The 14,679-nt window shown below is 44.8% G+C and overlaps 1 protein-coding gene across 4 annotated transcripts in view; it reads left to right on the plus strand.

Annotated features, from left to right (window-relative positions):
• Serac1 (serine active site containing 1) overlaps window positions 1-14,679 on the plus strand; it is a 37,876-nt gene that overhangs the window by 5,921 nt on the left and 17,276 nt on the right. For 2 of the 4 annotated variants that reach the window (XR_009056402.1, XM_057758810.1), the window contains exons 2-10: window positions 961-1,052; window positions 3,785-3,821; window positions 4,489-4,625; window positions 6,065-6,154; window positions 6,982-7,113; window positions 7,671-7,792; window positions 9,536-9,664; window positions 12,466-12,579; window positions 14,035-14,197. Coding sequence is in view for 3 of the 4 variants with exons in the window: in XM_057758810.1 (XP_057614793.1) it covers window positions 962-1,052; window positions 3,785-3,821; window positions 4,489-4,625; window positions 6,065-6,154; window positions 6,982-7,113; window positions 7,671-7,792; window positions 9,536-9,664; window positions 12,466-12,579; window positions 14,035-14,197 (1,015 nt within the window). In the remaining variant the exon portion in view is untranslated. The remainder of the gene's footprint in view (window positions 1-960; window positions 1,053-3,784; window positions 3,822-4,488; window positions 4,626-6,064; window positions 6,155-6,981; window positions 7,114-7,670; window positions 7,793-9,535; window positions 9,665-12,465; window positions 12,580-14,034; window positions 14,198-14,679) is intronic. The other 2 variants (XM_057758816.1, XM_057758826.1) reach the window with 2 other exon arrangements.

The following is a 14,679-nucleotide window of genomic DNA, read 5'->3' on the forward strand; positions in this document are numbered from 1 at the left end:
CTCCTGTCTCCATGCTTTTCTTGCGAACATTTTACTGGCTGAACCTTGTCTAGAGCTTTGGAAATTGAAACTCTTAAGTCCAGCGCTTGAGCCTAGCAAATGGAATTATCTGTGTTCGTCTATGGAGATATGTTATATGGATCAGAGCACACAGGACTCCCTCAGGAAACAGACCCACAGAGATGAGCTCTTGATCAAAGATGTAAAACCTGAGTCAAACATACCACCATAAGGGCTAGGCAGCCCCAGAGTTCCACCACAGAGACTCTATCTACAAAAAGTGCTCAGGTGACAGAGCTAAGTGGAGCTCTGTGAGTTAGAGGCCAGCCTGGTCTACATAGTGAGTTCCAGGACATCGAGAGCTATGTAGAGAGATGCTAGATATTTAAAAAGTTTATAAAATGTAAAGGCATATTTGAAGCTGTGTGCATTAGCTTGTTGCGGTATCATGGACCATCCCAAGACTTGATGGGCCAGACTGCTGTTCATTACTCAGCAGTCAGAAGATCTGTAGCGTCGGTCCAGGGCTCGTTAGACAAGAGCAGCCTCACTTGCCAGGCCGCTAGTGCTGGCCGCTTAGTGGGAATTTGCTGCTTCTCTTCACGGCTGTTGGACTTTATTTATCAAGGGCAGACATGCATTATACATGTTTCTGGTCTTTAAAGGACATTTAAAAACATTAAATGTCCGTGTTGGGATTCTACTTAATAACTTAAAATTTCCTGATTTCTTATTAAGCACTACTCACAATTGAGCACGACTTGAAGAATAATGAAAGTGCTAGCAAAATTTATCTGGTTTGTTTTTAGGATTGAAACCCTTAGTTGAGATGTTTGTTCAGTTTTGAGTCATCTAACTGTGGGCACCCCACTGTGATAGTGACTTGTGCTTAGGGTCAGAAGAAAGGGTCTGACCTTACATCTACACCAAATGACCCTTGTTACATTGCTTTCCACACAGGATGTCCCTCGGTGCCTATTGTGTCATCTGTTGCAGAAGAATAGGAACCTCTGCTTCCCGTTTAAAAAGTCGCACATCCTGGAGAAACATCCGTGAGTACAGTTCAAGGAACAGCATTTTCTAGTAGAAACAGTGAGGAGATGGTGGCCACTTTCCTGGAGTGCCTTGCAAACTGACAGCCCAGTCTGACTCTGGTTCGCTTCTGTCCTCTGTACTAATGAGTCCCTGCTGCATTTGTAAGCCCAGACTCAGACAAGATCTTCTTTTCCAAACTTCTTTCTTCCTGTTTGTCCTGCCAGTTTGCCCTCTTTTCCAGCTTAAACAGTGCCGTGTTCTCATTCGGCAATGCTTACCGAGCCCCCGCAGAACTGGAAACCTCCACCAGGTTCTGGGATACAGTGCTGAGCAAGAACATTCTCCTTGCCCTGTGGTGCCGTGGGATCTGCTGTGATCCGCCCCACACTGTTGCCTGGCACCTTAAGCCAGGGTAGATCCGCCATTTGCCATTTAGTAGAATCTGTATAGAGTTTGGTTAATTATCTGATTCTCCCATAGACAAACTCAGAGCGCGGTGTCTTGTTTGTTATTCTGACCCATTGCTACTGTCATCTATGGTATGCAGAAGGTGTCTCTCAGTGTTGGAATAGAAGGATGAAAATCATACCCTCACCCTGCACTGGTTCTTTTCTTTGTATAACAAGGGTGGAATATTTGTGTTCACTGTGAATATGTGTCTTTGCCAAGGCACCTTCTGATTGGTTTAATAAAGAGCTAAATAGCCAATAGCTAGGCAGGAGAGGATAGGTGGGACTTCCAGGGAGAGAGAGAAGGTGGAAAAGGAATCTAGGCACATGGAGATGCCTGAGAGACACTGCAGAGGTCGGGCATACAGTACGGAGTAGAGGCAACTGAGCCACATGGCAGAATGTAACTAATAAAAGCAGATTAATTTAAATGATAAGAGCTGGTGAGATAAGCCTAAGCTAATGGCCAAGCTTTCATAGTTAAGTTTCTATGTCCTTGTTTGGGGACTAGCAATGCAAAGATAGTCCTACAATGAAGCTGGCTACAAACACCCTTATTTATTTGACGATAAACATTTATTGACCATCTGCTCTGCACTAGGCGCTATTTTTCAGCCCTGAGATGACAGTGTTAAATAAGGTGAAGTCCCTGTCCTTAAGCTGTTTCCTTTGAAGCTTTAAGATAGACCCACTGGAGTTGGGTGTGGTGGAGTATGCCTTTAATCCTAGCGCTCAGGAGAGAAAGGCAGGTGGATCTCTGTGAGTTTAGGGCCAGTCCCAAACATAGAAAGCGGGCTATCCAGGATTACATAGTCAGATCCCGTCTCCCCAAACAGAACTAAACACAGATATCTGCTGGGCTGGCAGGGCAGCTCAGTGGGTGAGAGTGGTTGCTGTACAAGCATGAAGATCTGAGTTCAAATCCCCAGAGCCCATATGAGTAAAAAGCTGGGTGTAATCCAGGCACGTGTAACTCCAGCAGTGAGGGTTTGGGCCAGAGGTAAGATCACTGCCTGCCTCGCTCCAGGTTCTGTGAGAGACTCTGTCTCAGCAGAATAAAGCAAAGAGAAAGATTGATGCCCTCCTCTGGCCTCCCGTGCCTGAGAGAGGGCATGCATTCACACACGCACACATTCCTAGTTTTGCAGTAGTTTTTTTTAATCTAAGGAATTCTGATTCTGAATTTTAAATACAAAAATAAGCAGGAGCAGAAAAGCAAACTTTTCATTTTCTTTGTCTCAGTTTCCCAGTCTAGCAAATTTCAGAGTATCACGTTTACCCTTGGTGGAGGAGAAAAGGGAGGAATGGCCATGGAGATTGAAAAGAAACATTCTAGGTGCTGGAGATGTAGCTCAGGAGAAGAGCCTGTGCCCAACATGCACGAGGCCTGGGATTTGATGCCCACAGTGTTGAGAGGCACACTGAAAGGCCAGTAAGAGGTCACGGTCAGTAAGAGCAGTAGAGAAGAAAACCTTGGGCACTCCCTGAATCTCCATGTTGAAGCCAGAAGACACTAGAAGGTCATCTTGGAGTCGATACTGTCCCAGAGAGTCAGTCAGGAAGCTCCGTGTCTTACTCCTTGTAGACCTTCTCATCCCTGTTCTTGACCTGCTGTGAAGGCTCATGAGTCTGTGGGGAAGTGTCTCCCTTCCAGACCTCCAGTGTGTCTGACTTCAGTGTAGAGCATAGCCAACCTTCCTGCGCAACAGTCTAGGATTTGAGTATTTTGGAATGAGTGTGTATTGAATAGCAACTGTCTGCCAATAAGATTTGATTGCCAATAAAATATATACTTAAAAATGTTTCCAAGGTCCAAACAAAAGTTTATATTTATGTTGCCTATGTTTTAATTGGGGCCATGTGATCTCTGGTGCTTAAACAACCAAGTATACCACGGTTATTTGGGGGGAAAGTCATTTTACTGTTCCCACTTAACAGACAGTCCCTCTGTAGAGTCTGAGAAGCTTGGTGAGCCCACCTTACCTCTAGCTGCAGATCTTCCTGGTGGTCCACTCTGGAAGTCTGTGACCCTGCTGTACAACACTGGCACGGGGACCTGCATTCCCAGTGACTTGGCTTGGGGTAGCATAACAGGAGCTTGAAGGAAGAGTCATGTTTTACTCGGTGCTACCATGTATTATAGTGGCTCATAATGAATATAATATGTAATGTAATATGTTACCTATATAACAAAAATTTAACTTTGGCCCAGTTATACTCAAAAAGTTTACACTAGTGCCTATTTCTTGTCATACTTTTAAAAATTAAATTACGTTGAATTTTCCTCTTTCTTTTTGAAGGGAATATAATAAGATTTACTGGATCCTTCATTTTAGGGTAAGTAGCAGTGAACAGTTAATGGCTTCATGATACCACTCTTGGAAATCTTAACAGAAGTGACTTAACATGGAGTAGCCGTGGATGTGGATTGTCAGAAGGTTGGACATGCCTTTGTAGAGGAACACATGTACATATTTATAAAATGTGTAGCGCATTGCATGCAGTAGGTTCAAATTAAAAATGCCCTAAGTGTTTTCAGGAGAGCAGGTAAATAAGGTGTGGTAGGCGTATTTATGTCTCGGGACCGTGTGTACAGACGAGAGTGGGGGTGAGTCACATGAGCATAAGGCTGAATGAAAGAAGACGTCTAGCCTGGGTATTCACAGTCAGGCCAGACAGAACACTGTTTAAGGATGCACACACAGGCAGCACACACATGAACAGCAATGGCATTCTGGTTATTACTGCTGATTAGCCATAAAGGAATGCGAGAGCGCGCTTTAGGGTGCTGCTAATCTTCTATTTCTTCCTTGAATGTAACCGTGCAGCCGCTTGCTGTTAAACTGAGATGAATGTGTGCACATAAGTATATATATGTGTACACACACATGTAAAATCACACTTGTGTGTTACCGTAGGCTATGTTTTCTAGTAAAATAGAAAAGAGTTCACTGTTGGGTCATATTTAGATCCTGATTTATAAGGAACTTTTGTTTCTCTTTAGGGGTTCTTTATTTCTTACTTATGAAGTTCTGGCCCTGAAGAAGTCTTTAACATTAGACACTCAGGTGGTAGAAAGAGAAAAAATGAAGTCTTATATCTATGTGCACACAGTTCCTGCAGACAAGTTAGAAACTCATGGTAAGTTAACTCCATCTTTCTAGAACAGAAACTAGGTGTTGAATGCAGAAATGGGTCTGTTTAGAGTCCAGTCCAGGGTAGGCTCAGCCTTCTGGAAGAGTCGGCAGAGCCTATGCAAGACAGACTCCACGAGTCTCCTTTACTGTTGTGTTGCTGTGAAGAGACATCATGACCAAGGCAAGGCACATAAAGGGAAGCATTGACCTGGGGGCTTACAGCTTCAGAGGGCGAGTCATTGTCATCTTGGCAGGGAGGGAGCATGGTGGTCTGCAGGCAGGTGCTGGAGTAATAACCAAGAGCTACATCTTGATCTGGAGACAGGCAGAGACTGGATAAGCCTTTGAAACCTTAAAACCCACCCCCAGTGACACACTTCCTCCAACAAGGCCACACCTCCTAATCCTCCTAATCCTATCAAGCAGTTCCATTCCCTGGCGACTAAGGACTCAAATAGATGAGCCTATGGGGGCCACTCTTATTCAAGCCACATTAACTGATGACCAGATTTGGGGCTTCTGTGTTTCCCCAAGTCTTTAATTCCTTTAGAACACAGTAAGAACTGACTGAGCCCTTGTGTCTGACTCTGCCTTCCTTCTTCAGTAGGGCCTTCAGCTCAATTTGTTAAATGCAAATGCTTGTTTTGTCATTTAGCTCAGAGACCATCTGTAGGGGTGACTCATGCAGCCAAACTCATGAAATAGATTGAGAAGTATGAATTCAACTGTTTAATCCGCTGCCCTGTGTTACAAAGGCTGAGCGGTCTGTGGATGCCAGTTAGGACATCCCCTTCTCAGTGCGAAGATTGCTTGCAGGCAGAGGGGAGTCTCTTCTTTAGCTCTGGGCAGCCTGGTGAGCCCCCACCCCACCCTGCCTCCCAGCTGTCTCTCCTAGGATGTCAGCGTCAGTCATGCACCTGTGATCAGGTTGCAGCCCCTGCGCCCTCTGACCTGTCGTTATCAGCACACCTCCTTTACTGCATCACCTTGCTGGACTTGAGCATCCACTGGAGCTGCTTACACTTTCTGTTGTGTAGACTGAGCTGCCGCTCTTAGAGTTTACCTGACTGCCGAGGCTCAACCTCATTCTTAAAGCATTTTCCAAGTTCAGTTCTAGGTCAGCTATTTACAAGAAAGATTCTTTCGAATATTAGTCAGCTTCTGTTATTCAGGAGGCTTTCTATAGTGCTGAGCTCATTCTTTCTATAGTGCTGTACTCATTCTTTTCACGTTTTCTCCTTGACCTTGTCCTGGAGCCCAGAGCATTCTGTGTGCCCATAGTAAATACTTGCTTTTAGTAGTGACTTTAAGAAGTCACAGGTTTTTTTTTTCTTCTTCTTCTTTTTTAAATGTTCTTTGCTATTAACTTTGGGACCTGGTTTATGTATTTCTTTTTGACGTATTGGAGCGTGATATTGGTCTTACTTGCTGCCATCATTTTAGGGCTTGTTTGGCAGGCAAGAAAAGAACTTCACAAAGCAGTAAGAAAAATGTTGGCAGCATCAGCCAGGGTACTGCGGAACCCGTTTTCTGGTACGTGTAGACAAAAATCCTCATCACTGGTCTGGTACGTGTAGACACGAGTCCTCATCACTGGTCTGGTACATGTAGACACGGGTCCTCATCACTGGTTTGGTCTGTGTAGACACAAATCCTTATCACTGGTCTGGTCCGTGTAGACACGGGTCCTCATCACTGGTCTGGTACGTGTAGACACAGGTCCTCATCATTGGTCTGGTACGTGTAGACACGGGTCCTCATCACTGGTCTGATACGTGTAGACACGGGTCCTCATCACTGGTCTGGTACATGTAGACACGAGTCCGCATCACTGGGCTATATAGTAAACCCAAGACTAAAAATGACCACATGAAAGATAACATAGAATATTAAAAGTATACAGGTAATACTTGTAGTAAATGTAAAAAATTAATATGAAAGAGCTAAAATCAGACATTTGGTCATCATCTGTATCTGCATTTAATACTCCATTACAATTTCCGACTAGTTACAAGTTACCATCTAATACAACAGTGAACATAAAGCCATTTTGAAGCTGGGAAGATGGCTCAATCAGTAAAATGCTTGCCCTTCACATGTGAGGATCCTAACCTAGAACATCCATAAAAAAACAGTAACTGAAGCCCACGACTGTGGTCTCAGTCCTTGGGAGGCAGAGACAGGAGGATCATGGGGATCACTACCCAGCAATCTTGGCGATCTGCTTCATTGAGAGGCTCTGATTCAGAAATGGTAGATGCATATGGTGAACACACAGAAATGTGCACAGGCATTCAGTATAGAGATGCACAAATGCCGTCTTAACTGTTTATATCACCATGTCCTTTGTGTGTGTGAAGACTCTTTCAGCACGGCTGACATAGAAGATCATGACTGCGCAGTGTGGCTGCTCCTGAGGAAGAGCCGGGAGGATGACAGAGCCGCACGACTGGAGGCTGTGCAGGAAATGTCACAGGCCCACCACTGGCACGGTAATGAGGACCGGGCTCATGGGTTAGCTACCTCTTGGTTCCTGCTGTAACAGAGGAGGGGAATGAGGTTAGGGAAGGAAAGAGTCAGGCAGTCTTAATATGGAAACACATTCTCTCTCTCTCTCTCTCTCTCTCTCTCTCTTAAACATTTGAGAAAAATTTCATGCTAACCTGGAAGTCTGCTGATCTGGCAGTCCAAGTGTGGTTGGTAAGGCAGCTCCCAAGCTGAGGCTTGTTCTACCAGAGCAAGATTGACAAGATTGGACTGCTTCACTGAGAGGAAAGAAACTGCTAATTCTGAGTTACCAGTTTTCACATTTGAACATCAGGTTTTTTAAAACGTCAGTCAGAGCATGACCTGGAGTGTTGAGGAGAATTGTCTGATTGGTGGTAACTGTGAGCCATGTTGGGTGTTGAGCTTCCAGATACTGTAGGTCCAGCTGAGTTGGGAAAAATACTTGGGAAATTTGGGGTTACAAAATTATAGAACAGTTTAAGAATTGGGGTGCTTTTTTAATTTAATCGTGTGATAACTTTGAGTTAATCTTTCCCAACAGACTATCAGTACAGGGTGATTGCTCAAGCCTGTGACCCAAGGACCCTTATCGGTTTGGCACGAAGCAAAGAAAGTGATCTTCGTTTTTTTCTCCCACCCCCTCCTTTGCCATCTTTAAAAGAAGTAAGCAAGAGAGTGCAAAGGTCTAGTGTGTATTTCTAGTATGGGTGCATATAGTGATATTTCATTTGTATTTTAATAATAAAGCTTGCCTGAAGATCAGAGAGTAAAACAGTCCTGCAGACCAGGCAGTGTAACACACACTCTTAATCCCAGTAGCCACACTAGTTTGCCATAGAAACCAGGTGGTCGTGGTGCACACCTTTAATCCCAGCCATAGAGAGGATTATAAAACAGGAAGAGACAGACAGCTCTCACACAGTCTCATTCTGAGATTGCTGGAGGCAGGATCACCATTTCAGACTGAGGTAGAGGTAAGAGCCAGTGGCTGGTTGTTTTGCTTTTCTGACCTTCAGGTTGAACCCCAATATCTGTCTCTGGGTTTTTATTAATCGTGCTACAGGTGCAGATAGATAGAACTGGTGCCCAACTCTGAAGAACAGGTGAACTGGAGGCAGAGCTGAAACCCTAGTTTCCACAGGGCTGTGACCCTCACGAGGGGCTGTTCCGCTGCCTTTTTCTGCCTTTGTGGGTTGAGTCTGTTCTGCTAGGTTCTTCCATAGCATGTCAGCACCCAAGAGAGGGTGTCTTGTAGTAAGTTGTGTTGCTGTTTTGTTTTGATTTTGATTCTTTCAAGACAGGGTTTCTTTGTGTTGAACTGGCTTTCCTGGAACTCTCTCTATACCAAGCCACCCACCTCTGCCTCCTGAGTGCTGGGATCGCTTTGTTTTAAGGATTTACTATGTCTTTGTACCTAGATATGGATATATGCATGTGAGTCCAAGTGTCCAGGGATGTTGCAAGAGGGCAACAGATCCCCAAGAGCTGGAGTGACGGGTAGTTGTGAGCCACCAGGCCTGAGTGCTGGGACCCAGACTTGGGTCCTCTGCAAAAGCAATGCATGCTTCTAACTGCCAAGTCATCCCTCCAGCCCACCTTGTTTTATAGAGCAGATTTTTTCCATCCTGAGCACTCTTGGCATCTTAGATCAAACAACATTTAGCAGCATTCCTAGACACTGCTCCTAAGATGCAAGGAGTCCCCCAGTTGTAACAAAGAAAATTGTCTCCAGGCATTGCTAAATATGTCCTCGGGGTTAAATACCCCTGGTGAGAACCGTGGCCAGAAGCGTGCTCAACTGCAGATGTCTTGCGTACCTTCCTTCGATGAGAACACAAAACTGAAGCTTTGTTATAAACAATCATTTGAAAAATAGAAAAGTGAATATATGATTAATTATCATGAAAAATGAAATATTAACAAGCACCAGGCTTAATGATATCTTTAATTATAAAGGACAGAGTTCATTTTGAGTCAAGCTAACAAGAAGTCCCTAAGGTAAAAATAGAGTTACAATTTGCATCAGTCCTTTTTGTTTTTCATTTATTTTTAAGATTTTAATTTATATGTATGTGTGGCGCCTGCATATAAATACTTAGGCTGCATATATGCTAGAGGCCAGAAGAGGGCAAGCAGTCTCCTGAACTGGAGTTACAGGTGGTTGTGAGCCATCATGCGCCGGAACCAAACCCATATCCTCTGCAGAAGTCGCTAGTGCTCTTATCATTCAGCCGTCTTTCCAGCCCTTGTAGTAGGTGTTTAAGTGTGACAGCGGGCAAGGCAGCATAGAAGCAGAAATAAATGATTATGTACTTTGCACTGTCCTCTGTGCTTCCTTTATGTGTTTGTTGGCTCTGACTCTTGGGGTGTTCTGTCTGAAGACTTTGTTTTTGCCTTCCATTTCAGGATTCCTCCACTGAAGAGGAACTCAGGCATTTGCTGGCTTCTTTACCTCAGACAGAAATCGATGAGTGTCTCCAGTATTTTACTTCCTTGGCTCTTAGTGAAAGCAGCCAGAGCCTGGCTGCGCAGAAGGTTTGTTATAGCTTATTCAGCAAATGGTTTGAGCTCCCACCCTTTCCCCACACTGCTGGGGCTAGCTTTTAGAACCTCGGTCATTGCCAGTTATGGACTCTGCACTGTGCACTGGGCCGCGTGGGGTCGGGAATCACAGAGAAAGATAAACATAGCCGTGAATAAGAAAGGTTCTGGTTGTAGGAGGCCTTAACTCAGCTTTTGAGCTCACTTATTGTTTTGTGGGCATGAACTCTGGTTGTTGCACCTCCAGAATCAGTAGTCAGGATTGGGGTACAGCTCAGTGCTAGAGTGCTTACCAAGCACGCTCTAGACTTGGGATTGATCCTCAGCATGTGAGTTGATTCATCTAGGCCTGTGTTCTAACCTGAACTGTAGATTCGATTATCAGCCCCCTCTCTTTGGATTATCGCAAGAATCTTGAATTTAGCAGATCAAACCTGCCTTCCCTTGATCCAGCCCTCACCCTCTGGTCTTTACCTCATTTGCTTAAGTTGCAGCCTGGCTAGCCACTCAGTCCTTCGTGTATGCAGCCCTCAGCAGTTGTGAGCCGTTGCTGGGGAGCACACGTTGAGTCTGTTCACCCTGACCATCTACAACTCTTAGACATCTCTGCAGCATTGACTTCTGTTTCTTCTTTCACTTCCTCATTGGTTTTAAAATCACTTCCAGATTCTTGTATTAGTTCCCTGTTAGGGTGCTGGTTCCCATCTGTGCTGGTGCTGGCTCTTCCTTGTGGCTGTCTTTCCTTGGCTGTACCTTTGGACTCCAGCTTCACTCTTGGATAAACTGACCGCTTTCCAGTGAGCTATGAGCACCACGAAGGATAGATTTGTCCCCATGGAGCAGGGTTTTTCCTCCTTCTTTGAAGGTCTCTTGGTATTTTCCCTCTTGAAGAAAGGAATTCTGTGGAGGGACACATAAATTGTAAGCAAAAATTAAGTAAGAAGAAACAGAGACAGATAGAGACAGAAAGACAAACAGACACACAGACGTGTGTGCCAGGAATGAGCAGAGGCAGTCAGCACAGTGGGCTGTGTTGTGGATTTTAAAGAAATTTTTATGATTCATAAAGTTGGTGGTATAGTCACGGGGTAAGGTAACCTTTCCCTCTCCTACATCATGGTGGACAAGAGCCTACAAAGAGAAGGCACGCAGTCCCTTTGTTAGTGCACACGTGCGGGAAGATGCCTGGTGCCTGTCTGACTTCAGGGACATATAACCACAGGGGGACGTTCTGAACACCACGGGCACAGCTGCCAGAAACAGCTGTCGCTTGGCGGCCTCGTACCCAGCTCCCTTTGAGGCTGCTCAAGGACCACAATGGGTCTGATAGTCTTTTGGTCAAGACATTTTGTTAGTTTTAAATTGAGGTTTCACACTGAAGGCTGGGGCCAGTGCTTTACACGAAGCAGAATGGAGGCTGTGTCTAGGATTCTCTTCTCCCAGCTCCACCACTCAGTCTGTCTTCTCCCTAACACTTGATGGCAGCATTTCCATTCCTTTGTAGAAGGACGTTTTGAGTCCTACAAGCCCTAAGAAGTCATCGTCTACACTGAACATGGCTGAGGGCCTTCGGGCACTTGACATCCTCAGCCCTTGCTCACCGGCGTTAATGCCGTCTCCAGTTCTAGCACCGAGGGCTTCTCTTGATTTTTTTTTTCCCTTAGAGCTTGTCTATCTGTGTCTAATAGCACTTGAAACATCTTACACATTTTCCTAGCTGCCTGCAGTTTCAGCTCATCCACCTCAGTGTAGCCAGAGTAATCTTAACACACCTTAGCAAGAACTGCTCTTGTCCCTGCCTAAAACCGTCCAGAGGCTTCCTCTGCGTGTTAAACCGAGCCCTATATGTTTTATGTTGAAGGCACGCATAGACTATTTACCACTGTGGCTGCCTTCAGGTTGGAACCAAGTTAGCAGAACCGTCCAGTAGACAGTTGCAGGACGGAAAGCTGGTCCAGTGGCACAGGGTGCGAAGGCTGCTGAGTTCTTCACACAATCAGTGGGCCAGGCTGGGCTGTAGTCTCATCGGTGTGGACCGTGCTCCTTGGGAGCACGACTCTGCATACTGGTCATAGCCCTTAGTCTCTAGTGGTACTTGCCATTCTGTTTCATCATTTGACATATATGTGTATGTGTACATGTGTGTACCCAGGTCAATGTCAGGCATCTTTGGCTATTTCTTTTCACCTTAATTTTTGAGACGGTGTCTTGTTGAATCTGCAGCTTGACAATTCAGCTAGATGAGCTGGCCAGCAAGCTCCTGGGGTCTGGGTGTGCTGCCCCTCTTGTACCGAGAACTGAGGTCACAGATGCACACTGCCTACCTGTTTTTTATGTGGATGCTGGGGCCTGAACACTACCCACTGAGCCGTCCCTCAGCCCCCTAGCTCTACTTATCTTACACGCGAGCTTCACTTTTAACTGGGAAGGATCAGAAGCCATCATGCCTTTAATATTTTTGTTTGGTAGTGCTTTTCCATTAAAAACTTACTAATTTCAGTTGACTCCGCTACCATAATCTGTATGAGTTAGTAAGAGCTGGGGATGACACCAGAGCGTTCGAACCAGTGGGTGAGAATTGAGTTTGCAAGGAGAGGACAGGAATGGAGATGGAAAAGGATGCCAGAATTGTCCTGGGAGTCCGCTGATGTGTTTCCTATTCTAATAAACAATAGAGGTGTGCATAGCATACCCTTTAAGTACCCTGAACGTTTATGTATTTGGAACCCTGATTTGCATGAATTACCCAGGGTTAGCCAGCACCTGAGTTTGTAAACCCTTTGTCTTAACTTCAGGGAGGACTGTGGTGCTTTGGAGGAAATGGGCTTCCTTATGCGGAAAGCTTTGGAGAAGTTCCCTCAGCCACGGTGGAAATGTTCTGCCTGGAAGCTATAGTAAAGCATTCAGAGGTAAATTGCATTCCAAAATATGGCTTCTCATGGTTGCTTAGACACAAATTTGGGAGGGGGAGAGGTGGAGAGGAGGATCTCGGGGGAGTAAGCAGTAAATATGACCAAGTACATTATATTCAGGTATGAAATTCTTCATTAATAAAAATATTATATTTAAAAATTCCACTTTTAACTGTTAGAATTAGTACACATGATAGAGCACCAATACATGACTTTCATTTTTATTACATATTTAATTTTTTAAAAATTTTATTACATTCATTTTTTTATATGGATATTTTGTCTGCATGTATGTCTATCTACCATGTGGATGCCTGAGGCCCTTGGAGGCCAGAAAAGGGCATTGGATTCTCTGGAACAGGAGTTACAGTGATGAGCCACTATGTAGGTGCTGGGAATTGAACCTAGATCCTCTGTAGGAGTAGCAGCCAGTGCTCTTAACTGCTGAGCCATCTCTCTAGTCCCTTATTACTTATTTTTTTGAGATTTATTTATTTATTATGTACACACTGTTCTGCCAGCATTCCAGAAGAGGGCACCGGATCTCATTACAGATGGTTGTGAGCCACAATGTGGTTGCTGGGAATTGAACTCAAATCCTCTAGGAAGAGCAGCCAGTGCTCTTAACCTCTGAGCCATCTCTCCAGCCCCCCCCCTTTATTACATATTTTAAACAGTTTTTAAATGCATATAAAGGAAGTAATCCATGCTATAACATGACATTTATCTTTGATTCATGCTATCTTCTCCTTTGCCCAGATTGTTTTACACACAGCATCAGACAGCTAATGTCCATAAGATATCTGTAGATTGACAGAATTAGATGGCTAACTCCATAAGATATTTGTAGAGACAGTGTCAGACGGCTAACTTCATAAGACATCCATAGAGAGGAAAGGGAAATACTAAATGGCTATGCAGCTGAGTTATACGTACTGGTGGTTTGGAGGTATTTTGGCATGGTGATTGTCACGGTTTGCTTATTTATTAAACAGCATTTTGCTATGTATCCTGTGTAGCTGCATGCCACAATGCCCAGCTATAATTTGATTTTTAAGTAAACAAAATGGCAAGAAGTCTAGTGGTACCCACAGGTGAAGTATAAGCATCACCTGGGGAACATGTTCGACACAGTATCCAATTGCCCGTGATATCTAAACTAAGCAGATCTGGTGTGGGGTGCAGGAATTGCAACTGCCACTGGCATCCTTACCCACATCTGCAGAAGCACTGTCCTTGAGGTTCTGAGCTCGCTACTGTAACCTGAGAGCGTTAGACCTGACTGAAATGCATGCCTATGTTTAGTCCTCTTTGATTCCCACCTGTAGAATGGAAATGAGGCAGGAATAAGGGACTGCAGCATTGCGGCACAGGAGGGGATGTGGGAACTCACCCTTTGAGGGTGTGAAGTGACCAGCGCGATGTAACGGGAGCTCTGTTAACTTGTGCTAGATACCCTCACACTGTGACCACATTGAAGCAGGCGGGGGCCTGCAGCTGCTGCAGAGGCTCTACCAGCTTCACAAAGACTGCCCTAAAGTACAGAGAAACATCATGAGGATCATTGGAAACATGGCCTTGAACGAGCATCTTCACCCAGCCATAATCCACTCAGGTAACAGCTTTGTGTGCACTGAGGATGCTGGGTCCAGCCCGTTCTCCCGACACCTCACTTGATGCTACATTAATTTTTCAATAGACTTAAACCTCTTAGGGTTTTCCTGGATCCTTCCTAGTATGTTGTTTGGGTAGCGACAGGGATTGCTGGAGTTGTCAAGTCCACACTGAGGCGTCAGCATGGAGAGCCATCCTAGGTGAGCAGTCTTTGGCATGAAGATCGTTGAACTGTTGATGTGGTTTACTTAACCAAGAGGCAGACAGTAAAGACCCACTATAGAACTAATGCATTTCCTCCGCAGCCTGGGAGCCGCCTGGGGGGAGATGCACATCTGTCGTCTTCCTTTTTCTCCTGCTTTCCTCCTTCCCTCCCTCCTAGCAAGATGAGCTCACGGATTTCTCTTCAAAGAGTTTTTAAGCTTTATAATATATTATTGTACTTAATAAACCAGTGCTAAATTATCTCATCTTTGGTTAGTG

Source organism: Chionomys nivalis, chromosome 2 (genome assembly GCF_950005125.1).
Source record: "Chionomys nivalis chromosome 2, mChiNiv1.1, whole genome shotgun sequence".
Classification (NCBI taxonomy): domain Eukaryota; kingdom Metazoa; phylum Chordata; class Mammalia; order Rodentia; family Cricetidae; genus Chionomys; species Chionomys nivalis.